Source organism: Epinephelus fuscoguttatus, linkage group LG4 (genome assembly GCF_011397635.1).
Source record: "Epinephelus fuscoguttatus linkage group LG4, E.fuscoguttatus.final_Chr_v1".
NCBI lineage: Eukaryota > Metazoa > Chordata > Actinopteri > Perciformes > Serranidae > Epinephelus > Epinephelus fuscoguttatus.
Window position 1 is genome coordinate 6,877,570 of NC_064755.1, and position 27,657 is coordinate 6,905,226.

At 41.5% G+C, this 27,657-nt stretch overlaps 1 protein-coding gene across 1 annotated transcript; it reads left to right on the forward strand.

Annotated features, from left to right (window-relative positions):
* Window positions 1-1,080: 1,080 nt before the first annotated feature.
* On the forward strand, window positions 1,081-27,479 carry ces3 (carboxylesterase 3). The gene is made up of 13 exons (XM_049575231.1): window positions 1,081-1,177; window positions 4,210-4,411; window positions 4,527-4,665; window positions 6,710-6,843; window positions 6,979-7,132; window positions 7,309-7,413; window positions 22,756-22,857; window positions 23,350-23,490; window positions 23,628-23,708; window positions 24,619-24,760; window positions 25,056-25,205; window positions 25,418-25,490; window positions 27,069-27,479. The coding sequence occupies exons 1-13, from the start codon at window positions 1,111-1,113 to the stop codon at window positions 27,250-27,252; spliced, it is 1,674 nt and encodes a 557-aa protein (XP_049431188.1). The 5' UTR covers window positions 1,081-1,110; the 3' UTR covers window positions 27,253-27,479.
* The last annotated feature ends 178 nt before the right edge of the window (window positions 27,480-27,657 follow it).

The window sequence follows — 27,657 nt, forward strand, 5'->3', positions numbered from 1 at the left end:
ACGTCCTCTCGCTCGGCCATCTCAACCACTGTGTCTCCACTGAGAGAGCGGAGTAGGAGGAAGGTTCCTGTAAAGTTACCGGGCTCTGGATGTGATGTAATCGTTGCGCGACCATTTTGACCGGGGCGACGCAGTGGCGTAGGGACGCTGTTAGCTGTTAGCCGATTGCATTAGTGTGTATTAGTTGTTTGTTTTTTTCTTTGTTCAGACAAACATAACACTAAAGTTAGTTACACACAAAAGTGAGGTAACAGAATGGTGGCTGGTAGAATTTAAAATCCACCTGTCACTTTGGCTAGTGGAGGAAAAAAATAATTTCCAGCACTAGAGGAGACACAGAATTCATGTTATCTGTCCAGCACTGCTAAATCTTGTCTTCTCAGTGAAGGTCAAAGTGCAAGAAGAATGTCATCCAGCTGTCAAAATATTCAGGACCACCTCTTAGATATTCAGGGTCATACAACAGCACAAGTCAGCCATGTGAGTTAGAAATCACTAATAACAAGCAACAATATGTTTTTGAAAACACCTAACCACATAATGTGTACACTGCAGTAACTGACTGAAATAAATTGATGTCAGCAGGTGATTACCAACAGTCATTTTCCATCACCAAGTAAATAAGTTTTTATTTTCTTAAATCCAAAATTAGTCAGCGCCTCTCAGGTGGAGGAGAACATTTGTTTAGTGTATTATCAAAAGGTATTTCAAGTATTATAGAAACTATGGTTTGCAGCAGTTAAGTGTAGTGGTCAAAGAGCAGGATTTTATCAATTTTGCCTGTGTAGTCAGAGTTGGTCTTGTGGTCTACCGGAGGTTAAATCAATGGAGATTATACTATTCATGCTAAGCTGTGCTTGTGACATAATGAGCTTGTTTGTGATGTGTGTGGGAGTTAGAGGTTGAAAGTGCATGTACTTACTTTATGTTTGTATATATTGACAATATCGTGTGTGTGTGTGTGTGTGTGTGTGTGTGTGTGCGTGCGCGTGTGCTTACGTGCGTGCGTGTGTGTGGGCGGGTCGATACTAGAGGGCCAGGACAGGGGCAGAGGGCTTTTTCTCTGAAAGTACACTGTACCTCTCTGTATTTTCTTTGAGCCCGGTCAGGATGAGAACAGCACTGTTCATTGTTCATCTCCTTCCTGCGCTGACAGCAATAGCAGAGACAACACCAGGTAAGAAAACACTTCATTTTACCTCAAACTACGACACCACATTTTGATGCATTGTCCACTGTGGATGACAAATGCATTGGTTCATTGTATAATTCTGTAAATCCTTAGCAGCCCCAGGAATGTTAAGAACAATATAACAAAAACAAATTACACAAATGAAGAATGACCATACTGACATTTGGCTAGCGTGACCACTGTGATTTATTTTTCTCAGAGATTTTGAAAGGCTTTCTTAAAACAATACCTGGATTAAAGACATTTCCAAACTCACCAAGTAATCCCTGGATTGAAATTGCATTTTTGTTGTTGTTTTACCATCACTTACATGCATGTCTCCATGCTAAATACACTTTTAAAATCAGTGGTGGAGGAAGTATTCAAATCCTTTAGTTTAGTACAAGTTGTACGGGTCATTGTGCTTACACTGATGTGCTGCATCCAGACTTTCCTCTGCTATGTTAGAAGGTGCAGGTAATAGACTATGATGAATAATGACTGTCTTAGTTTAGGTGGAGTGCAAGTGAGGCAGATGGGTATGCATATTGAGTACTTTCACCCCCCACGGCATCCGCATACAGCTCTGGACTTGTAGCTACTAGTCGCGCAGATCAATAGCGTAAAAATATTGATGATGCAACTGGTGCAGCACACGGGGGCACAGAGGCTGTCAGGGGCCTATGTAAGAAGGTGATTTTTTGCTGCTTGGAGAGATCAGGCTGTGAGGGTTTGAGTCCAGCATAGGCTGTTAGATTAATATTGATTAATGTGATGCTTCTGATGCTGTCTGTGATGCTGATCAAAGGACAGGAAGAACACCCTTCAGTTGAATAATAAGGAAGCCTGTTTTGACACATGCCATATAATGGCAGTGGATTCTGGCCTTAATTCGGCAGGAGAAGAGCAGGCGGCAGATCACGGACTGTTGCTGTAGCAACTTGAATTCAAGCAGGGCAAACCCTGGGGGAGCCTACCCCAACTCTCTGTCAGATCAGCAGTCCTTCTGTTACTGCTCTCACGCAGGTTGGACTCAGTGGTGCCGCCGGTCACCAATCAGTCCACTGTGCCCCACTCGATTTTAATTCTGGTTGTGTGTCCTTGTGTGTGCATGCGAACAAATGTGTGCTTGTATTTAGGGGTGAGGTGAGGGCCCAAGAAAATACATTTGCACAGAGGCTAATCACAATTACAATCCGCTGTTGGTGTAGATGTGCACATGAGTCTAAGAGCGCTCGTGTCTGCTCATACATGTATGTGAGAGAGAAGGAGAGCCATCAATAGCTCCTTTTACACTGCCTCTTATAGGCAGGAATTTCACTCACGTTATAGCGCCTCGTCATTCTGTGTAAAAGGTGCAATCATGGGATGAGGGGACAGAGTTGTCTCGCCTTTAAGCCTGCATCAGAGGTATTGACAGAGCCAAAATGATATCCATCTAAAATGGACAGCCAGCAGGACAGGACAACTGACAATGTGGGTGTGACATGTGTGACCAGTGGTACGGGTGTGACATTTTGATGACATTCTATGTGTGCGACCCACCCCTGGAAGATGATGATCCCTCCCTTTTCGTCTGGGTATCTTAATAAGTTTAACCTTCTAGTACTTCTGGTGCTGACAAGCAAGGGTAGCGGCCAGTCAACTATGGCGCATATCTGTAAAATAGTCCTGTCTATCTTTTACCTTTATTTGTTCAACTCTTTGGCGATTGTTCTTAGCTGTCTATTTCTGTGTAAATACATTGAGAGCATTGACAAAAACAGAGTCGAATTCCTTGTTGGTGTACACATACTTGGCCAATCAAGCACATTCGGATTCTGATGAACATTTGGAATGATATCTGGAAATACAAGATACAAATAAAACAATAGGGCCTATTACAGCAATAAGGTTCTGGCCTCACCACATCAGCTTACTGTACAATGGGTAGAGTAGTGAATAAGTGTACCATTAGCTGAGTTGCGGTGCTTGCTATAGGGAATGAAAATCGTGGAGCGTTCTTGGGGGGCTCAGCCATTTCTGGAGGACAGTGTACATTTGCTGTCACAGGTCCAGTCATCTTCATCTGCCAAAACATTGACTAATCATGCTAACTTAATCCCCCAGTAAATAGCAAGATGAAACATGTAATGCTATCTTACCTTTGTGTCTGACTCATGAATGTATTAAAGCTGTGACACACCAAGTCGACAGTCAGCCGTTGGTCAAAGACAAGGCTGCTGGTGAGGATCTGCCACGCTCGTTGGTGCTAGTTGAATTGGCATTGGTGAAAGTGGAGCCCTCTCTCTTTTTGAATGACAATTACAAATGACTGCCATCTGCAGGTATGGAGGGGTATGGTATGTCCTTTCATGCAAGTGAAGAACGTACATACATACTTGTAGGCTGTCTGTTTGGTGTGATCATGTGTGACTTTTGGGCCGTGACACAGTGACTTGCTTGCTTCCACTTTTTCCCAGTGGCCACTTGTGGTATTGCAATGAAAAATCCCTTGCGGCCCAAAAACAGTTTTCCCATAGACCACCATTGTAAAAGAGACATTGCATTTTTTGACTTTTTGGTTTAATCCTTTAAAAAGCCCAGAAAGTCCTTTAAAAAAAAAAAAAAAATGGAAAAAAATGTATTTTAGAATGACGTCACCATTGTGTAGGAGCACCCCACATGCATTTGTGTTCTGTCTCAGGAATGAGGATGCTAGTTTAACACTTCACAAATGTGCAACAATAAAAGAGAAAACTGAATAAATGACACAAAGGCGGGCCTTCTTTAATTTTAATTTCATCAGCCAGATTTTTTGCCATAGACTCACATTGAATGTATGTGAAAGATATGTCTAAATCATTGGATACATTTTTTTTATGTCAGAGACCCAGTGAAATGACTCCTTTTTACTATACACTATATGTTCAACATTATTTAAAAAAATCTAGATTTGTCGCATTATTAAGTAATTTCATTATCATCATCATTTTTATAACCTTGCACAAACACTGGTATGGTCCTTTAACACAAAAAACACATACTTGTATCTTCAGCAGGGAGCACTGACCCTGTGGTGTCTCTGAAAAATGGCCGAATCAGAGGAGAATACGTTACAGTGAAAGGCACAGAGAGGAGAGTGAAGCAATACCTGGGAATCCCTTTTGCCCAGCCCCCGGTGGGGCCCCTCCGCTGGGCTGCTCCCCAGGATGCACAGCCATGGGAGGGGGAGAGAGACGGCACACAACAGCCTCCCATGTAAGACCGGGTGACTACTGAACCCCCAAAGGGCAAAGAACATGACAAGATTTGAACAACAGTTTTTTCCTCTCTGGATGACACACACTTTATCTTCTCCCTCTTTCTATTTCAGGTGTATCCAGGACCCAGAAATAGTTGTGAATGTTTCTAAAACCATGTCAATGCAATACACCCTGTCAGAGCTTTCAGAGGACTGTCTGTATCTGAATGTATACACTTCAGCTGAGGCAACAAAAGGGGACAAACTGCCGGTGGGTTAAACAGACAGTGGGCATATACATGGGTGGACAAAACAACAGAATCTCGTCACTGTGTAAATGCAATCCAGTGAAACAGCCCTGCATTAAACACTAACTCTGTGAAAGGAGGGAGTAACTTAAAGATATTGTTGGACTGAATTCTAATGAAAGGTCTTCATGTTATATTGTTGACCCTGTCTTTTATGCTGAGTATAGAGCTGTTGTTGGCTGTTCATTAACTTTGTTCAAACAAAGCTTCAGTGTATGTTTGATTTTACCATGCAAGAGTCTTCATAACAACACACAGTTGGTAGATAGTGTTGGTTTGGCTATTTCAGCTCAGTTAGCTTGTTAGCTTTCTTTGTTAATGTAAAGATTTGATGCTGCTTGTGTTCAATGGTCAGGTTAACATATATCCATGGACTGTTCACCTACCGAGACTGATGATTCGGCTTTACTCCAATATATGATTTTAGCACATACCAGCTATCAGCCTATCAAATTTAACTTAGGCTTTAGCAGACATGTGAATGATTTCAGCATCCAAGTGGCATTTAAACAACACGTTTAACTCATTACTCTAACTGACTTAATCCACTTTCAGTAATTTCTTTTTTTTTTTTTTTTTTTTTTACATTTCAATGTGATATCTCCACTTAGATTTTAAATGTTTTTCATCTTTTTTCTTTAACTGAAATCTCAGTTGCTATTAATTCCTACACCAACTGCAATTCTGACAGTTTTCTGTGCACCGATAACAAATGACACCACATTTACTTGTAGTTTGGCTGGTTACAGTGTTTTATGGCTGGGGTAGGCAGAAATCAGGGAATGGCAAAAAAAAAAAAAAAAAGATTTTGCACCCTCCTCCTATAGCTACCTTTCTCCTCTCTGTCCTAAGCCCCTACCACCAGATGACCCTGTGGATGCTTTTCATACAGTAACCCACTGTTTCCCATACATTGATTTATTTAATCTTATTTCAGTGTAGAGCTGTACTCAGCCCCTGTTTGCCCCGCTCTCTCTATCTGTGTTTATAAGACCACAGATGAGACAAGAATTAACTAGCTCCCCCATGACAGGCCTACCTCCAGTTTGCTCTCCAGCACTGTTGACTGCTTTGCTTTGAGCAGCAGCTCTGGCGACCGACCTTTGGTTTGTAGCTGCAGCAGCTTGAATATAGCTGGTGTAAATCCGAGTGCTGAGTGTCACAGTGGGCTGGTGGCCAGTGGCAGCTCCAGGTCTAACTTATGTAACAGCAGCAGAGGTTTGCACTGGCTGGACTCAGGTTGCTGCGGCTGCTAACTGGGGGTCCATCTCCAGAACCGCTTCCTACACTTCTCCTGGAAGAGGTTGTCTGTAGTGGCAGGGAGTGAGGCCAAGGAGACACTGTAATTCGAGGCTCTTGCTAACATTAGCTACATAAACGTGATCTTAAGCTACGGCTGTGATTTCTGCAGTAGGCTAAACTGTTAGCAACATTTACTCTCCAACTCCGAAACACTTTGCTGATATTGGCTCTTTTTTTATTATTATTATTGTCTGACTCTCTTAAAGACTTTTTAATAAGTCCATCTTCCTTTTTAGGGGGGGTGCTTTGCAGTGTAGGCAATTGGAATTGCAGCTTTATCTGGAGGATTTTCACCCACTGAATCAGGATTCACCAGAAGGATGTGCAGACACTTCTGCATTTGTAGAACAGCTAGTAGTAACGGCGTCTCTCTGAAATTACCTGTTTAATGGCCAAAGTCTCCCGTCACAGATTTTCAAAAGCCAACAGGAGGTGCTGTAGTCCAGTTTTCTCTTAGTTCACTTGCATATGCTCAAAGTGTATTATGGGATCTTTGCCCACTGATACCAAAATGAAACTGCCTACCCCAGCTAGAGTCTAGATAGCACATTTTGTAAACAGAAAGAGTTGTCTCTCTTATTAATGGGCTTATAATCTTTTGTTTCTTATGCATCACAACAGGTGATGCATAATGAGTGGTTGTAACTTATACTTTCTGTGTGGAGAGGTCAGCTGTGACCAGCAGGCTCCTGTGTTATGTGGCAGGTGATGGTGTGGATCCATGGAGGAGGTCTGTCGATGGGTGCAGCTTCTCAGTATGATGGCTCTCCGTTAGCTGCTTATGAAAACATAGTAATGGTTATTATTCAGTATCGCCTCGGCATTCTGGGATTCCTGAGGTATGTTGCTCATCCCATTTCTGTCTGGTTGCAAATATAAAAATAAACTAAAAAATACCCATAGTATCACAGTAACTGTTTTAAATGATTTTCTGAGATTCCAAAGCAAGTGTCTTGACTTTTCATGTTCCAAAGCACTGGAGACGAGCATGCTTGGGGCAACTGGGGTTTCTTCGATCAGCTTGCAGCCCTGAGATGGGTGCACGAAAATATCGAGGCATTCGGCGGAGATCCACAAGCTGTCACAGTGGCTGGAGAGTCTGCAGGAGGCATCAGTGCTTCCATACTGGTAACAAAAACTCATCATCATATCAAAGAAGCATGTTAGTTACACGCATTTACACATTTTTAACATGCCTACCCAAATGTGAGTGCCTCAGCACTAATGTATAAGTTCAACTTGAATTTATTATTTATCACGTTCATTTGTCAAGTCACTGCATATGTATTATTTCTCATGAACAGACTCTGTCACCACAAGCAGAAGGACTGTTTCAGAGGGCAATTTTTCAAAGTGGAGTAGCAACAATTGGGACCTACACTACAAGCCATCCTTTGGCTTTTGCCAAGGTACTGTGATATGTAAACTGAGTAGGTTAGCATTAATTCAGAAAAGTATTTATCAAACACAGTCTCATTGTGTTGAACATGTGTTTAGTACTGACTACTTAAAGGTCAAGCGTGTATAATAAGTATGTTTACTTTGGTGTATAATCACCTAAAAATAAGAATCATGTGTTCCTCAGAGTGAGCCGTTTATACATGTCTGTGTTGCATGTTGTCATGTTCCTACAGTAGCCCAGAACACACAGCCAGAAACACTGGCTCTAGATAGGGCCATTCACATTTTCATGTTTTCACATTATTTGTGTTTTTGCACTACCATAGGTAGCAGTCCCTCCATGACGAGAGCCTCTGAGAAACACTGAATTTTGTTGATGTGAAACTGCTTTATTCAGTGTTTTGCTGGTTTAAAAGACTGGGTCCATTTGTTTTGTAGAGGAAGTGACCTCTGTGAATAATTCAGCTTTCAGTAAAAACCTCCTGAACATTTGGATTCAGATTTCAGATTTCAGATTTCAGATTTATTCGCACACCACACAGAATCAACATGTGTCAACAGTTACACAAGTACAAGACACAATTGTGTGGAGTGTAGGGTTGGGACTCGTTAGAATTTTAACGATTCCGATTCCTTACCGATTCCTCTTACCGATCCCTACATTATATTCATTATACTTGCTATACTTAAACAAGTATATAATAAACACAAATGCAATCATACAAATACAAAAACTTTATTCTAACTGTTGCACAGTACAGTTAGATGAAAATACACATTTGTGTGTGGTGTGTATTTCAGATTTAGAGCTTGTATCATCTCCCTGAGAATAAATAACAACAAAACGTGATTCTCTGATTTCTACAGTAACACTATTAAAATTAACCACAACAATGTAATAAAAAATACTTATATGCATTCATGCTTGGACACTGTTATTTACGTGACAACACCTGAACATAACACACACAGACACACATTGGCTGTTTGTTTCTACCTCTCCCCTCGCTGGAAGTCTCGGACCTCCCGCCGCCAGCCTCCGCCTTGATTAAACGCTGAAAATTAAATAAAAGAGGGAGATAGGTGTCGGAAGCGTCGGACCTCCCGTCTCCCGCTCCCGTCGCCCGCTCCCGTCTCAAACATGGAGGTCTCTCTCCGCTGAGCACCCGGCGCACGCCCAGCCTGTTAAATAGCCTGTAACCATGACAACTGTGTGACACAAAGTCAGTGCTTTAGTGATTAGATAATGTCGGGCTCGGACAGAAATATCCCCGTGCCGCACTCTAATGGAAATGCACGTGACGGTTTATTTATTTTATTTCTTTTTTTGTACAATCTAGGAACTGTTTGCAGGAACCATTACGCCAAATGTGATGGAACCGGTTCCGGAACCGGAACTTTGGACCCGGTTCCAAAAAAGAACTGGATCCGGATCCCAACCCTAGTGGAGTGCTAGGTCTCCCATGAAGCTATTTAAAGCTTATGGCGGGAGCCTGATCAGGAAGATGAGTCAAGATGTATAGCAGTGACATGGTACAAGACATGTTACAAACACAAAACATAGGTATTGCAGACACAAAACATAAAACACAAATCAAAGGACAAAGGACAAATCAACATACATTCATTCCAAGATCAGTGAAGGACACTATACATATGAATTAAGCATTTTTTGTTTCAGGTTCTTTTTAAAAACAGAGATGGATTTAGATGTGTTCAGACTCTCATCAAGCCCATTCCAGATCTGCAGCCCCCTGGTTGTTATGCTTAGTGCATTTCAGTCGTCTTTTTTTTTTTACCGTGTATAAGATGTGTATTTCTGGTATTATAAATATGTGTGGGGCGGCTGGGATGAGCTTGTAGAGTCTTGGATTCAAGATTATAGTTGTGGAAGAGGGAACGTGTGGGAGTGTTATAACTGTTGTGACTATATGTCTATATTAATAAAACAAGGTACACAGTTGTTCGGGAGCCATCGGTCATGCCGTCAGGTTTTATTTAACTTCCGCTCTACACACACATACAGTCAAGCTACTTCCTTATCTGCTTCCTGTCCAGGTGCATTTCAAAGTAAAGGTCCTGCTGTAGCAGTAGTATTAAACATTACATCTCCCTTCAACAAAAAAAAAATAGCAGGGTATTGACCGGATATGTAAGACAGTAAACTAAACAATCTCAAGTCATAATGCAAATATAATAAGCAAAAGGGCACATAACTGAACAACCTTATGTCATAGTGCAAAACAAAAACACTGTATAATCCAGTCATCTTTCTTTTAGTGCATATGTTAGTACTTTTCTGCATTCTGAGTTACTGTGCACACAGAGGTAATAAAGAACTTTCTTCTCTGTCTGTTGTCTCTCTGAGAGTAAATGAACTACATGATCATCTCACAACAAGTGGGTATAACAGGTCAGAATCATAACAAGACATACAGCAGGTAAATTACAATGTGGTTTTTTTTTTTTTTTTAGGGCAGCGTTCTTCGTACACCCTTTACAATCAGTTATCAGTTATAAGTCAAGGACTTGCCTTGGCTTAATGGCACGTCCATACCTTGTGCGGAGACAAGGCATAGAGTGATCTGGTTCATGTCCTGAACCCTGGAAAGGTTGCTGTTCCTCTGGTTCCCCTTGTCCAGAGATCAGATCATCCTCACTGATCTCAGGATGCTGTATGGCAGGTGTGTGCTGGTCCACTCAGGTGTTGAGAAGGTGCTGACTGTTGTGCCTGAAAGTCTGTCCATCACTGGTTTTAATGTGGTAGCTTCGTGGAGTCTCTGCAGGTTGGATGATAGTTGCTGGTTTCCACCTGCCATCATCCTGCTGGAAACGGATGGGCGCTCCAACCTGCAGTGTTGGTAGAGGCCTAGCAGACCTGTCATAATGCTGTTTCTGACGCTGCTGGCATATCTCTCCTTGCTTGCACTGTGTTCTGAGGGGTTACCTGAGGTTGTAGCTGCAGTGTTGTTGTGGGTAAGATGGAGCGCAGCCTGCGGCTCATCAGAATTTGGGCAGGAGATTTGTGGCCGTCAACCGGCGTGTTCCTGTACTCTAGCAGACTGAGGTATGGGTCTTTCTTGTCCTCTCTGGCCTTTGTGAGGATCCACTTTGCAGTTTGTACAGTCTTTTCGGCCAGGCCATTGCTCTGTGGATAATGTGGGCTTGAGGTGACATGTTGGAAACCCCATGACTCTGCAAACTGATGGAATTCATGTGAGCTGTAGCATGGCCCATTGTCACTGACAGCTTTACGTGGTATGCCATGTCTAGCGAATACTGCTTTCATTTTGTGGATGACAGCAGCTGTGGTGATGTTGTGCAAGTGTTCAACTTCAAAGTACCTGCTGAGGTAGTCACATAATATGATGTAGTTCTCTGAGTTCCATGTGAACAGGTTTGTTGCTACAGTCTGCCATGGGTTCTCTGGGATAGCCTGTGAGAGCATGGGTTCCTTTGTGTTGGTGTTGCGATGTGTTTGGCATATATCACAGTTCATTACAGTTTTTTCGATCTCCTTACTCATACCTGGCCAAAACAATATGACCCTGGCCCTGTGTTTGCTCTTCTCCACCCTGAAATGTCCCATGTGTATACGCTGTAGCATGTTTTCTCTGAATCTGTGCAGAATGATTATCTTCTCACCTTTCAGAAGAAGTCCGTCTGCCTCTGTGATCTCATCACGGTGGTTCCAGTATTCACTGATGTGTGGGTGACATTTCTTTCTTGTTTCCGGCCAGCCTGACCGAATGACTCGCTTGAGAGTGGACAGCTGCTCGTCCTGAGCCGTAACTGTCTTGATGTCATCGAGGCTGTCTGTACTCACTGGAGCTGCGCTGATGACAGTGTGTACCTGGGTCTCCATAGCCTCAGACAGTGAACTGTCCTCGTCATCCAGAGATTTTCTCGACAGCATGTCAGCCACTGGGATCTCTTTTCCTGGTCTGTGTATGAGGGTTATGTTGTACTTCTGCAGTGCAAGTATCACGCGCTGCAGGCGAGGTGATGCAAGTGCTAGTGGCTTGCAGAGTATAGTCTCTAGTGGCTTGTGGTCAGATTCAACAGTTACATGTCGCCCGTAGAGGTATTCGTGGAATCTTTTACACCCCTATAGGACTGCATAAAGCTCCTTCTCGATTTGGGCATAGTTTTTTTCTGTGTCGCTGAGTAGCTTTGATGCATATGCAACTGGCCTGCCTTCCTGCATGATAGTTGCACCCAGGCCTTTTTTCGACACATGCACTTGTAGTGTCACTTCCTTTTCAGGGTCGAAATAGGCTCACACTGGCCCTGGCTCGGCCATGATAGTGTCTTTCATCAGCTGAAACACTTTTCCATGTGTTGTGTCCCATTTAAACTCTGTGTCATGTCTCAGCAGGTGTCTGAGTGGTGCAGTCACCTCAGCCAGATTGGGAGCGAATCTGGCGAGGTAATTCCCCATGCCGAGGATCATCTCCAGCTCTGCCTCATTTTCTGGTGGTGACATGTCTCTGATTGCTTTTACCTTGAGGGGGTCTGGTTTCAGGCCATTGGCTGTGAGTCTATGTCCGAAGTAGCTCACTTCAGACACACAGATGCGGCATTTGTCCGGATTCAGCCTCAACCCTCTCTCTCTGGTTCGGCTGAGAATGGCTCGGAGGTTGCGGTCATGCTCCTCTTTTGTCTTTCCGAACACAACGATGTCATCCACGATGCAGACCACTCCTTTGAGGCCCTTGTATGTCTCATCCACTCTCCTCTGGGACTCGTCCTGGGCTGACACGATGCCAAAGGGGAGTCTGAGGAAACGGTATCTGCCAAATATAGTGTTAAAAGTAGTGAGCAGGGACGACTCCTCACTGAGCTTGATGGCCCAGTAGCCAGATCTTGCATCCAGGATGCTGAAGTATTTTGCCCCAGCCAGTTTTGATGTCACATCCTCGAGTGAGAGTAGGGGGTAATACGGCCTAAGGACTGCCTTATTCAAGAGCCGTGGGTCTAGGCACACTCTGAGCTTGCCTGTTTTTGGCTTTTCACATGTTACCAGGGCATTAACCCACTGGGTGGGCTCAGTCACTTTGCAAATTATGTTGTCCCTTTCCATGTTGTCCAGCTCTGTTTTTAAGTGATCTTTTAGGGCGAATGGCACCCTCCGTGGCGGGCAAACCACTGGTGCTACACTGGGGTCTATCCTGAAGCTGCACTCACCCTGGAATTTACCAGTGCCTTTGAAGACATCGGAGCACTCACGCCGTATGTTGGCTGGCTGTGAGTTGCACTTTGCCTCGCTGGTGTCAGTGACCGAGTATACTACCTTGACAAGTCCCAGTTTTTTACACGCTTTGAAGCCTAGGATGGGCTGGCCATTGTAGTCTACGATGTGAAACTTCTGGGTGGTTGACTTGTCCTTATATCTGGCTTCTAGGTTGCAGTAACCCTTCACTTTCAGCGGATGCCCCCCGTAGCCAAGTAGCTTGCATTCAGCAGTCATTAGTGGTGTGCCGGGCATGAGTGTGGCAAAGTCTGTTGCAGGTATCACACTTGTTTGTGCTCCTGTATCAAGTTTGAATGTCAGTTTTTTATTCTGTAATCCCAGTCTTATGTCTGCATAAGCACTTTCATCATCTTCACTCTCTGCTGTAACAGTGTCCACAAACAGCTCCGAGTCAAAATCCTCATCATCTCTCTCAACTGTGTGTATGTCTCTTTGTCTTGTTTTGTTGGGAGTAAGGGACTTTGATCTGCATGCTCTTGCAAAGTGATTAAATTTTCGGCACTTTAAGCACTGTTTCCCCTTTGCTGGGCATTCAGTTAGCTCATTGTGGTGCCCCCCACATGCACTACAGGGTTTGTTTGTCGTCTTCGGGCTCTCATTTGGCCTGCTAGATCTTCTCGCCGTACCTGGCTTGCTAGTTTTGTGGTGTACTGCATGCACTTCGTGGCTGTTATTAGCCATAGCTTTTAGCTGCACCTGCACTAGCTTGTAGGAGCGGGCTATATCGATTGCCTTTTCTAGTGTTAGCTCCGGTCCCTGACTGAGTAACTTTTCTCTTACTCTGGGTGAGTTGGTAGCAAATACTATACGGTCCCTGACCATTTCCTCACCATTTGTATAGTCACAGTCTTTAACGAGCAGTTTAAGCTCTGTTACGAAGTGTTCAAATGACTCACCGCTCCCCTGCATTTTCTCATGAAACTTGTACCTGGCAAATATGGGGTTAGCTTTCAGCGTGAGGTATGCTGAAAATCCATCATAGTACGTTTTTAACAGTTTAGCATTGTCCTCGGTTAATGTCCAAGTGTTGCTGATGTCCCTTTCTTTATCCCCGATCCATAGAAGGAGGAAACTGCATTTTTCTCCCTCCGTCTTCCCTTCGAGCGGGCCGGTAAACATGAGTTCAGCATGTTATCTGAAGCGCCGCCATGCGTCAGGTAAGTTGGATGAATCCCAGTCCGTCTTCGGGGTAGGGACACCGAAAGCCTCCATTTCATCTGTTTGCAGGTGGGTTCGTAGTCTAACGACTTAGTCTGACACCATGTTGTGACTATATGCCTATATTAATAAAACAAGGTACATGGTTGTTCGGGAGCCATCGGTCATGCCGTCAGGTTTTATTTACCTTCCACTCTGCACACACATACAGTCAAGCTACTTCCTTATCTGCTTCCTGTCCAGGTGCATTTCAAAGTAAAGGTCCTGCTGTAGCAGTAGTATTAAACATTACAATAACCAGACCAGGTTATGGCTCATATAATTAGGGAACCAAGCCCTAGGGGCTGAGGGAACACGTATGCAAGCAGATGCATTTCCTAGGACCAGTGGTGCTAGGAAACCTATTGTTTTTGTAAAGATTTATATTTTTATTCTTCCGTAGGTAAAAGTGGTGCTGCAGGCTAAACCGTGGAAGGGAGGGCGGTGCAATTTGGAGGGGTGGTCCAGACCCCTGCATGTACCTCAGACGCAAAAAACTATGTATATCTGCCTGCAGGGGGCGCTATAACCTAGGCCAATGCGTTTTTGCCTATAGCTCCCACACCATATGTCACACATTCAAAAATCTTGTATCCCCAGCTTCCCTGAATAGAGCTGAATCACTTTGCTATAGGCCAGCCCACTTGCGCCTAGGAAGTTTTTTCGCAAAATTGCGAAAACTGGAAAACCTACTTTTTCGAACTTCTTGGGATTTTGTCCAATCTGCGTAAAACTTGACATATACACTCTTCTACTGGACCTGATCTAAAGTTATCAAAAGAGTTTTATTCGGTCAAAAAATGCGCAAATTATTAACAAACAAACTTCTATAACTAGCTAGAAAAATGCAAACTGTTGGATATCTCGGTCAAACTAAATGCTGTTAACACCAAATTTGAGATCACTGGTTGGCATAAGACTGTGAGGGTATGAGCCGAATTTGGCGAATTTTGGCAACTAGGAGGCGCTACAAATATGGTAAGTTTATATCTCTTGAATGGCTGCACCGATTTCTATGAAATTCGGTTGGTATGATGTAGGGCCAATTCTGAGGTCATATCTTGAAGGTGGTCATGACTGGTCAATGTGGGCGTGGCTTATTACAAGATAAACAACAAACATTAATTTCAGCCAAACTATTATGCTGAAGGCTTTGAAATTTTAAGGGTACATATAGAATAGGACACAGATCTTCCGTACCAAAAATTGCACATGTACTCCACTAGGTGGCGCTATAACGGATGCAAACGCGTTTTTGCATGCACCTTACACATTTTAAATGACACTTTCACAAACATTATATCCATGTGTTCCCTGGATAGAGCTTGGTTTTCTGACACAGGCCCCGCCCACTTCTGCTGCACATTCTGCTGCTAATTCGCCACATGTCCAAAACCTACTTTTTCAAACTCCTCCTACATTTTAAGTGCCACCTGCCTGAAACTTTGCACATAGAATCTACAGATGTGTCTGATGAAAAGTTATCAAAAGAATTTTGGCACTTCAAAAAATGCGCTTGTTACAACCAAACAATCTTTTCTGCTAGCTAAAAAACACACATTGTTTCATATTTCGCTCAGAGTAGATGCTTTCAACATCAAACTTAAGTCACTTGTTCCCAAGGTCATCCAGAGGCTTTGTGCCAAATCCGTGGCAAATCGGTCTATAGGTGGCGCTATAACGGATGCAAAGGCAGTTTTGCCTGTAACTTCCACATTTTAAATGACACATTCATAAACATGCGCTCGCCCAGAGCCCGTCGTCCTTCGGGGACAACTTCCATGGGCTCTGTGGGACACAGGGACTGAGTCGCACGGGGGGGCTTGGCCCCCGTTCATAACTGCTTGCAGTTCTAGTTTTCTTTTGTAAACTTTCTAATTTCTTCAGCTGACTAGGGAAGGTGTTGCACCAAATAATATTACAATAATTGATATGAGGCTCAAACAAGGTTTTGTATAACATAAGGAGAGCAGGTAAAGGAAGGAAATATCGAAGTTTGAAAAATAGACCAACATATTTAGACAATTTAGTTAACAGATGCTCAATGTGACATTTGACGTTGAGTGACTCATCTATGAAGACCCCCAAGAATTTTGTTGACTTTACTCTTGTCAACTCCTTTCCATCAATCTTGAGATGGATATGATCCACTGTTTTTTTGTTAGAATGGAATACAATAAAGTTAGTCTTGCTGATGTTAAGCGATAATTTATTACATTTAAACCAGGTATCTACTTTTTGTAGTTCAGCATTAAATAGATCTTGAAGCTCATATGAGTTGTTATGGGACATGAATAAATTTGTATCGTCAGCAAATATAATTTTATGCAGTAATTTAGAGGAATTGGGCGGCACGGTGGTGTGGTGGTTAGCACTCTCGCCTCACAACAAGAGGGTTGCCGGTTTGATCCCGGGCGTGGGAGCCCTTCTGTGTGGAGTTTGCATGTTCTCCCCGTGTCAGCGTGGGTTCTCTCCGGGCACTCCGGCTTCCTCCCACAGTCCAAAGACATGCAGATTGGGGACTAGGTTAATTGGTAACTCTAAATTGTCCATAGGTGTGAATGTGAGCGTGAATGGTTGTTTGTCTCTATGTGTCAGCCCTGCGATAGTCTGGCGACCTGTCCAGGGTGTACCCTGCCTCTCGCCCGATGTCAGCTGGGATAGGCTCCAGCCCCCCCCCGCGACCCTCAAGAGGATGAAGCGGTTAGAAGATGAATGAATGAATGAATGAATTTAGAGGAATTAACAAAATCATTAATATAAAGGATGAAGAGCAATGGTCCCAAAATTGAACCTTGGGAGACCCCGTATTTGACATTCATTTTTTGAGACTGATAGCTGTATATGTCAACATACTGTTGTCTACAATGTAAATAGCTACTGAACCACTTGAGCGCCAGTCCTCTGATACCATAGTGGTGCAGTAAGATGTTAAAGTCGATGGTGTCGAAGGCCTTTGAGAGGTCCAGAAAAACACCCACTCCACAGTTCCCTTGATCAATAGCGTCATAATTTTTTTTCTATAATGTCTAAAATTGCCATACAAGTTGTATTCTTTTTTCTGAAACCATACTGAGAGCTGGTGAGTATATTATGCTTTTCAAGATATTTGCTGAGTCTGTTATAAACCACTGTCTCGAAAATCTTTGAGATAGCAGGCAAGACAGATATTGGACGATAGCTGGTGATACTATTTTTATCACCAGATTTATAAATTGGTATTACTCTTGCAATTTTGGTCATCTTCGGCACCACACCAGAGAGAAATGATAGATTTATACAATATGCAAGTGGTTTGGCGACAGCAGAGGCTATTGCTATCAAGATTTTGCCACAGATTCCATCCACACCAGCTGTACGAGAGTTGTTCAGCTTCTTGATGGTTTCATATACCTCATTTCCATCAGTCGGTTTCATGAATAAAGAGTTAGGATAGTCCCCTGTGAGATACTGGTTATAAGAAATGCCTTGAGGAAGGCTGATTTTATTTGCCAAGTCTTCACCAATGGAGACGAAGTAAGTATTGAATTGATCGAAGAGTTCCTTACATGGTCAGGGAGCACTGATGTATTTTTTTCCCTGTTCAAGACATTATTCAGGACTGACCAAGTCCTCTTTGTGTCACCCTGGGCTGTTCTTAGCTGCTCGGTGTAATGGGCACTTTTCCTTATTAAATGAGTGAGCTTATTTCTGTAAGCATTATATTTATTTTTATTAATGATACTCAGATTTTTAGTATACTGTTTATAAAGTTTGTTTTTCTGTCTTATGGAAGTTAATGTTCCTTTTGAAAGCCAGGGGTTTTGATCATCAGCTCTGCCTGTGACAGTCTTCTCAGGAATAATGTTACAAATGGAATCAGATATTTCTCTGATTAGGCTGTCATATGCAGTGTCTGGATCATGAGCACTGTAAACATCATTCCATGACTTCGTCTCCAGGTTATCACAAAGCAGCCTCAAAGTTCTGTTATTTAACACTTTCATTGTTTTCTTACAGGGAAAGGGTGCAAGTTCACAGGCGACATTTACAAACAACACAGTAGGAAAGTGGTCAGTTATGTCAGCCAGAACCACTCCAGACTCCAGCTTGGTGTTGTGAATGTTGGTGACAATATTGTCAATGATAGACTTGGACAAATGTGTTACTCTTGTGTAGGTGTTTATCGTTGGAAAGAATGAGAAGGAATGCAGTGCATTGATGATACATTTGTAGTTGCATCTTCCTTGGAAATATCTATATTAAAATCACCCATTACAATACAGTTGTTATTTTTCTTGTTTATGGAATATAATGCTTCTTTCAGATTGTCTCTGAAAATATCCAGGTTTGAGTCAGGGGGTCGATAAATTATTCCAGCTATAAGTTTTTTACCATTATGAAGTTCTATATCAATGAATAAGGAATGAGAAGGGTCATCCAGATCAACAGTTGCACTAATGTTAGTTTGGAGTCTGGAGTTCACATAGAGACACACTCCTCCACCTAATTTCCCAATTCTATTCTTGTAAAAGAATTTGTAACCCTTTAGCTTCAAAATATCAAAATAGGACTTGTCGTTAGCCAGGTTTCACTGCATCCAACAATGTCAAATTTACATCCAGTAGTAGTCAGTAAAGTAACAAGATCATTATGATGTTTGGATAGGCTTCTAATGTTCAAGTGTATCAAGGAAAACTTGGTCTCAGTGTTTAAAGAGTTATGTTGCTCAGGTTCGTATTGCCTACAATTAGTGTTTCCACCATCAAGCCAGCATTCTTGAGCATAATCACCATCCCCATTTTTCAAGTTAAAGAAACCCATATGGATAGATTTTCTAGTTTCATGTACTCTGGGAACAATACGCATTCATACAGACAGACAGACAGACACACACACACACACACACACACACACACACACACACACACACACACACACACACATCAATATCAGACAATTCAGACTCATACAAAGACAAACCAACAAAAAAACAAAAACAGACATAGCTTCCTGCTTTCTGTCCAATCATCCTCTGATTTCTGTGCCTGAGAAAGTGCTTGAGCTTCCTCAGCTTTGGTGAACAAATATTTCACGCCATCATGCGAGAAGATGAGAGTAGCGGGGAAGGCCATGCGAAAACGGATGTTTTTGTTGATCAGAGAGATGCAGACTCCGTTGAAAGATCTTCTTTGCTGAATGACCCTTGTAGATAAATCACAATGGATGGAGACTGCTACTCCGTCATATATCACAGGCTGCTTTACCTTGTAGGCGGCCAGAATCTTCATCTTGTCCGCGTAGTTATGCAGCTTGATTACGGCCACATGGGGCTTGTTGTCTCTTCTCGGAGTCCCTGGCGTCCTGTGGGCTCTGTCAATCTTCACGGTTCCATGCTTTGTGTCAAGGTGCAAAACATTAGGCAGCCAAGTTTCAAAGAAGTCGATAGGTTGTCTTCCTTCAATCCTGTCTTTTAGTCCAAATATCTGGATGTTATCGCGGTGGCTGCGACTCTCAAGTTCGTCGGTCTTTTGAACCCAAGAAGTGGAGATTGTTTATTCTGCCTGGTTGAGGCGAGCTTTAAACTTGGTTACATCGTCCTCGGTCGTGGAGATATGCTTTTCCACTGCCTCAACACGTTCATCCACTACTCCAAAATGTTTGTCAAAGTTCTCCAACTTTGTGGTAACCGCGTTCAGTGTCTCACAGATTTGGGCAAGTTTTACCTCGAGCAGTGCGCCCACTTGAGCCGCTGTTTCGCAACATAAAGAAACGTGTTCACTGGTCAGCAGAGTAGAAGAGGTAGCGGGGTTGGCGTCTCCTTCTTTGGCAGCCATGGTTACTTAAAGCTGTATTAAAGGGTAACTTTGGATTTTGTCACCTGGACCCAATTTTCTCATGTTTTGTGTCTAAGTTACTAATCAGAGAAACAATTTTTGAAATCATACCAATATTGCGTGAACCTGCTGCAGCCAGCAGCTGAAAAACGGGCTGTACTGCAATTAATTGCGGCAATTAATTATGCACCCGTATTTCACCAGTAGTCTCTAACTTTGTCGGCCTGATGTTTGATGCTGGCCAGGTAAAGTTAAAAAAATATGTCATGTATCTGTAGCCTATATGTTAGGCAATTCATTGATCTTCAAATAGGCTGTTTGTCCTTCTTCTTAAAAAGACAAATGCAGTGCCCTCCAAAAGTATTGGAACATTGAGGCCAATTCTTTTATTTTTGTTGTAGACTGAAAATATTTGGGTTTGACATCAAAAGATGAATATGGGACAAGAGATCAACATTTCAGCTTTTATTTCCAGGTATTTACATCTGGATCTGATACACAACTTAGAAGATACCACATTTTGTTTGAACCCACCCATTTTTCATGAGAGCAAAAGTATTGGAACATGTCACTGACAGGTGTGTTTTGTTGCCCAGGTGTCTCCCAATTACATTGATTATTCAAACAATAAATAGCACTGAATGTCTGAGCTCAGTTTCAGATTGGGTACGATAGATTTTGCCTGTGCAGACTGCATTTAGAGGTGGAACCAACATGAAAACCAGAGAGCTGTCTATGGGTGAAAAAGAAGCAATTGTGAATCTGAGAGAAGATGGACAATCAATCAGAGCCATTGCACAAACATTGGCCATAGCCAGTACAACCATTTGGAATGTCCTGAAGAAGAAAGTGTACTAAAGCAACAGACGTCGAACAGGTAGACCAAGGAAAACATCAGCAGTTGATGACAGAAACATTGTGAGAGCTGTAAAGAAAGACCCTAAAACAACTGTGAGTGACATCAGCAACAACCTTCAGAGGGCAGGAGTGAAGGTATCACAATCTACTGTTCGCAGAAGACTTCATGAACAAAAGTACAGAGGCTACACCAGAAGATGCAAACCACTCATTAGCAAGAAGAATATGAAGGCCAGGCTGGAATTTGCCAAAAGGTACAGAGATGAGCCTCAAAAATTCTGGGAAAAATTTTTATGGACTGATGAGACAAAGATTAACTTTTTCCAAAGTGACGGAAAAGCAAAAGTTTGGAGAAAGAAAGGATCTGCTCATGATCCCAAACATACAAGCTCATCTGTGAAACACGGTGGAGGTAATGTCATGGCTTGGGCTTGCATGGCTTCTTCTGGGACGGGCTCTTTCATCTTCATTGATGATGTAACACATGATGGCAGCAGCAAAATGAACTCAGAAGTCTACAGAAACATTTTGTGTACTAACTTAAAGAAAGATGCAACCAAACTGATTGGGAGATCCTTCATCATGCAGCAAGATAACGACCCAAAACACACTGCCAAAACAACAAAGGAGTTCATCAGGGGCAAGAAGTGGAAGGTTTTAGACTGGCCAAGTCAGTCTCCAGACTTAAACCCAATAGAGCATGCATTTTACCTGCTGAAGAGGAGACTGAAGGGAGTAACCCCCCAAAACAAACAACAACTGAAAGAGGCTGCGGTGAAAGCCTGGAAAAGCATCACAAAAGAAGAATGCAAAAGTTTGGTGATGTCAGTGGGTCACAGGCTTGATGCAGTTATTGAAAGCAAAGGATTTGTAACTAAATATTAAGTCTCATTCACTTTAATCTATTTTAAGTTTATATGTTCCAATACTTTTGCTCACCTAAAAATTTTGTGTTCCATTACAAATAATGCTATCTTCTAAGTTGTGTATCAGATCCAGATGTAAATACCTGGAAATAAAAGCTGAAATGTTGATCTCTTGTCCCATATTCATCTTTTGATGTCAAACCCAAATGTTTTCAGTCTACAACAAAAGTAAACGAATTGGACTCACTGTTCCAATACTTTTGGAGGGCACTGTATAGCCTACAGCTTTATTTTGAAAGAGTGCATTGATTGAAAGGAACAAAACATTTACGGGGAACAAGTTTAGGGGAGACTTGCGGGTACCCATAAACTTATTTTCATTGAGATATCTTGAGGTGAGAGCTCAAAAGACCTATGTGACAATGAATATGCCAGTTGTTTCCTTACCTTAATTTAGCCTTCTTTGGAGCATTATTTAGCCCACTAAATACCGCTACCTTCATGGTATTTTTTTAGTTTAAAAAATGAGTGCCTCTTAAAGACAGTAATATCAGCCTCCAAATATTTTCATGGGGGTCAGTGAGGAGGCCCCACCCAAGACTCTCCCTTGGAGAGCCACTGCCTTTGATCTACTGTTCAAACATTTTAATAGTGCAAAGTTAGCAAACTAATCGGAGCACAGGTCCAACAGAAGAACTAGCAAGCAAATGCTAAATACAGTTATAGGAAAACTGCTTTGGCATTGGATTTTTAGGTTTTACTGTAGGTCTTGTAGCACAGTTCTTATCACTGAAGAGAATGAAAATTGGCATAAAAGTAGGTTTGAACTTATGAAAATATGTAGCAATTCATTTGACCGATACAGATATCGATATATCCACTTTTTTCCCCACCTAATGTTAGTCATCACCAAGTCTCTACTGTAGTGGAATTAACATCATATTATGCATGCATACTCTTATCCTGGTGGCCCACCAGCAGATGGAGACATGAAATACAATGCTTTTCAGTGTATATAATATTCATTCATTGTGCAAATTAAGAAAAAGCATGTTGGCCGATTCTGATAGTTCATTTTAAAGACGATATTGGCTGATACTGCTGATATTATCGTGCATCCCTTGTTTGAACACTTGAATATGTCAGCAAAGTCAGTACTACTGCTGATCAACAAAACAAATGTCAAACAAGATATTGGACATCCTGGCTCTTTTGTGCAGTGGCTGAAAAGTTCAGTACATTTTCATTGCAACTTTCACATGCCTAAGAGAGGCCTGCCACCTTTTCTAGAGAGTTATTGTGTCAGGATACATTTACTTATGTATTTATGATTTTTATTGATCTTTTCTCTATACCTAGATTGTTGCCAACCTTACTGGATGTGACCGCAGCAGCACAGAGGAACTGGTCCAATGTATGAGAGGAAAAAGTAAAGATGAGCTAGTTGATTCAACAAAAAAGGTAAGAGTAAGCAGATGGTAGAGCTATATTTTGCTTTAATTTGATTTTGATGATTTTGTGTTTTATTCTGTCTTGCATCACAATGATTTTTGTAGTCAGTATAGTTTAAGTTACATTTCTGTGTGTTTCCAGATGGATGAACACTGGATTAACGTAAACCAAAACTATTTTAAATTGCAGATTACTGTAATCCAGATGACAAATCTAAATTTATTCAGCCTAATTATGTAGAGAAATCGGATATATACTGTGCAGGTATAGAGGATGAACAAGCTAATAGAAACCTCACCCAAAAGGGAAGTTTAATTTTGTCCAGGTTCACTATAAAATGCAAGATCAGAGTTATAAGAGTCAAGACTAAGTTTAGCCACAAGATGGCACCCTTTGAACACTCTTAGCTGGTAATCACCCACTGAAAGACTGGTTTACCTTCATCCACTTGGCCAAAGTTGCACTGAAGTTCAGTAACAGTCAATTCTGCCCTGTGATTAGATGAAAATTTACCTGGGAGCCGTGGTGGATGGTGTGTTTCTGACTGACACAGCAGAGGAGCTTCTCAAGAGGAAAGAAGTGCTGAAGGTTCCAGTGATGATGGGAATAACCAACCATGAGTTTGGATGGATCCTGCCTCAGGTCACACAGTTCTCTATGCGTTTACTCAGTCATAATGTACTTCAATCTTCAGATCACTCTCTTCTGAAAGGAACTGTGGTTGTTTTCTTTATCTCATCTTGAACTCATTTTGAAGCATTGTCTCATGTTGATCACAGAGCTTCGCCCCCCCTGGCTGGGAGAAGGGTATGAGCAGAGAGTCTGTGCTGGCAGTGGTCAACATGTTCAATCCTCCTGGGGTGAGATCCATCATAGCTACTGATGCTTGTTGATTATAATTATAATGTTAATGAAAATTATATTGATTGATTTATTATAGTAATTTATTTAATTTTACAGTTTATAATTTTTTTTGTGTGTGACTATGATTGATTATTCAACTCTTCTTTCACCCCTTAAAAATTCGACTAAAACTAGTGACTCAAAACAAAATGGTAGTGTCAATAATGACGGTTTAATTACATGTTTAAGATTTTATTCATCCCTCAAGGGGGTAACTTCAGGCAAGTGAGTTTGCAAAAAAAAAATGAACGCATAAACAAGTCATTCACACACAAATAAACATACAAAGAAATACAACATATGATAATTTAAGGAAAAGGGTGAAGAATGTAATGATCAATGGCCACAACCTATTTACTGCTGAGTATCAGAGTCCAGCGATGCAAAGAAACATTACTTGAAAAAAGCGCACAAAAGCTCAATTTTTCTTTTGTTTTTAGGGAGCAAAACCTTCAATGTGTTTTTCATGCAAGTGATTTAAAACACATTCCTGATGACATTAGTTTAAAGGAGCTGTATCGGACATTCAGAACATTACTATAGCAGTAAAACACGATTTGCTATGTAAAGATATAGTGGAGTAATGGCGTCCCTTGCCAGAGAATGAAGTCACACTCATTGTTGTAATCCAAGTTTCTCTGTTCTTTGTTGTGGTAGCCAGTCCAGCCATGTGTGTGTGTTGTTACTTGCTACTTCTTCACATGAGGAATAAACTCAACTGAGCATGTTCAGAGTGAATCAGGTGATTTGCGGCTTGTTCCTGATTTGAGAAATTAAAACTGTTACAACTATCCTGTGTTACAACCATCCCCGGCCTCCCCTATCTCAGAGGGAAATCTGATGGTCCAACCTTCCTCCCTGTTCCAGGCCTCCTTTGCCAACAACCTTATCGCTGATGAATACTTGAAGGATGCTAAAACACCAGAGGAAATCAGAGATGCATTCACTGAAATCATGGGGGACCTGCTGATGACGCTGCCTGTTGTCAAGGTGGCTGGATACCATTCAGGTCAGAGGACACAAGGCACTGAAGGCACTGAAGCATCCTGACAGCTCTGTAAATAAATGGAAACAAATGTGAATTAGTTGTGTCACACACAGTGGACTAACTGACCAATGTAGGAGGAAGTTGTTTTCATGTTGGTGTAATTTGCTGGTATAGATTGTAGATTACTTGATGCTCTTGAAGTTTCATTTCACCCTGATAATAGGACAGTTCATACCTCATCCTTGCTCTTGATCTTTTACCTACATCTCAGCCAAAGCATACATCTCTTGTCTTCTATCTCTTGGCTTTTTTTTAGATGCGGGTGTTCCAGTTTATATGTATGAGTTTGTGTACCGTGCTGAGATACACAAACACACCAGACCCAGCTTTGTGAAGGCAGATCATGCAGACGATGTCGGCTTCATGTTTGGTGGATGTTTCTGGAATGGAGATATAAAAATCATCAGTAGGTTATATGTAATATGGTATATATCCATATACTGTATAGATAAGATGGGCCCTTCTGCTCCTGTCTTTACTTATTGCAAACTTTAGAGGGTTAAGTACTTCTCCACTTCATGCCCAACTTGTTGTTGGAATAAATGAAGGAATGAATGGGACCACTACAACACAAAAGTACTGAAGTGACTGATTAAACTCCTTCTGTTCCATCTTCAGGTAACATTTCCAGAGAGGATGAAAGTCTTTGTAGGACCATGATGTCTTACTGGGGCGCTTTTGCCCGTACTGGGTGAGTAAGCACTGAGAATAAAAAATATAATTAAAGCAGACAGTTTTCATTAACTTCCAGTATATTGACACTTTGACATATTGAGCTTTGATGATTTTAAGGCCTCATTTTACAGAATTTCGCCACTTCAGCACACTGTGCTTTCAGTTCTGCATCACTGCCTGCTATTATGAATCAAACTTAATGTATTCATGGTCATATTTCCTCATCACATGCCATGGAGTTTTTACTAGTGCTGAGTTGTCTCCTCCATCACTTTTTTGTTTCAAAAACAAATCCAACGATCCATTTGTGTCACTGCATCATCTAACAACCAATGGCAAAACCATGAATACATAGAGAGAACTGGATACAGCATTGAAAGTTGTTTAGTGGCGCATGAAGCCAAAGAAGTTCAACTTCATGGGTATAACATCACAGATTTTTTTGGTTTATCCTTTAGCTAACTTGAATGGGGGTAGAATTGATTTAATCATGTAGCTCTTCTAGACTTTAGAAATATTACTGGACTGAATCGAGTTCTCAAAAAAATGTATCCACAGATTTACAGAGGTCTCTTTCCCAATGTAAGTCTTTGGTGGAAAAGCCTTTTTTGGCACTTTGGCATCACATGGTGGACCCAGAAGTTGTAATTCCACTTTTGGCCACTATTTCAAATTAACCTGGTATGATGGTTTTTTAATTTATGTGAATTCCAGAGCATATTTAAATTTCTTAAAAAAAACATAGGTTTGCCATAATTTTTAATTTAATTGAACCAATTTGCAGTACCTCAGTAGACCACTAGATGACACTCCAATGCCCAAAATTGTTGCTCAAGCATATTGTTTTGGTTTCATGGCCACAAATTTAATGCTTTGTTCACTCTCTCTTAGCACCCACAATTAATGCTAATGCTGCTCTCTGTCTGCTGGATGTGTAAATAGGCAACTGTTTGCTAACATGCTCAACTTTATAAGATGACATGTCAGCATTGTTTTCACAACTTGTATTTACATCTTGTTATTCTAAAAAAAAAAAAAGTCAGTTAATGCAGTTTTAAATACAGTCTTATTAAATGATAAGCAGAGTGGCAGACTGGCTCAAGAAGCTGCTTCATTGAAAACTGATACTTAATTGAAGAGTAACCTGTTGCAACGTCATGCTTTGGAAACTTTTTACTGTGAAACAGTAGAATGGCATTATTCAGCAGAATGAGCATATATTTATAGATACAGTATATCTGAACTGAGCTGTTGCAGCAGCAAATCTTCACTCAAGATTCAAATAAAAGATTACACAATTCAAGAATAAATACAGTAGCTGAACCAGAAATATAGGCTATGCTTTATATTATGTGTATAAGGTATGAAGCATGCAGAGAAAGAGAAATTAACATATCTATGACCTTACAGAGTACTGAGTGATAAAAGAAAAGTAAAGTACACAAAATGTGCAAAATCATATTACCAGGCAATAAGGCAGACATTCATCCTAAAGCCTGATATTAGGAAATCAGTAGCAAGCATATATAAAGATGTTTTTTTCTGCATAGATTTTCCTAATGTCTGTAGCTGGCATGTTTAAATATCTCCTCAGCTCTCCCAATGGTCCTGGGCTCATCAGTTGGCCTCAGTATGACAGGCAGAAACAGGAGTACATGGAGCTGGGCCTGACGCAGACAGTGAGACAAAAACTGAAGGAGGACAGAGTCCATTTTGCCACTGTCACCCTCCCTCAGAAGCTGGAACAGTTAGCAGCTGCAGCCAAACTTGGAAACTGATCTCTGCAAGCTGTCATGTTGTTTGTGTTGGTCCCAAGTTTGAGAGTTTATGTCTCCACACCAAAACTAACTGGTATAATTACTTCCTGGACCCCTTTATATCTGTGTTAGAATACATTTACTGGGCGTCTTATCCAAGTCTTTTGATTCCATGCAAGTGTCTTTTTTGACATGTTTATTGTGAAATAGCGGTAATTAAAGGTGTCACTGCAAAGAATGAAAATTTGTCTCTGGTTTAAACATCCCGATCGCATGGTTGTCAGAGGCAGTTTGAAATGATTTTTTAGAGCTCACAGTAATTATGAAATAATTGGGAGTGACATGTCCCATAAATTTAGAAATTAAAGTGATTTCCCATAAATAAACATTATACAAAAGCATGAAAGAATACAATTTAAAACAAGG

Excerpts from the sequence above, each read along its gene's own strand:
- ces3 (XM_049575231.1), top strand. The coding sequence starts at position 1,111 with ATGAGAACAGCACTGTTCATTGTTCATCTCCTTCCTGCGCTGACAGCA. Across the intron at positions 7,133-7,308 it reads GCATCAGTGCTTCCATACTG|ACTCTGTCACCACAAGCAGA; the intron begins GTAACAAAAACT and ends TCTCATGAACAG. Across the intron at positions 23,709-24,618 it reads ACATGTTCAATCCTCCTGGG|GCCTCCTTTGCCAACAACCT; the intron begins GTGAGATCCATC and ends TCCCTGTTCCAG.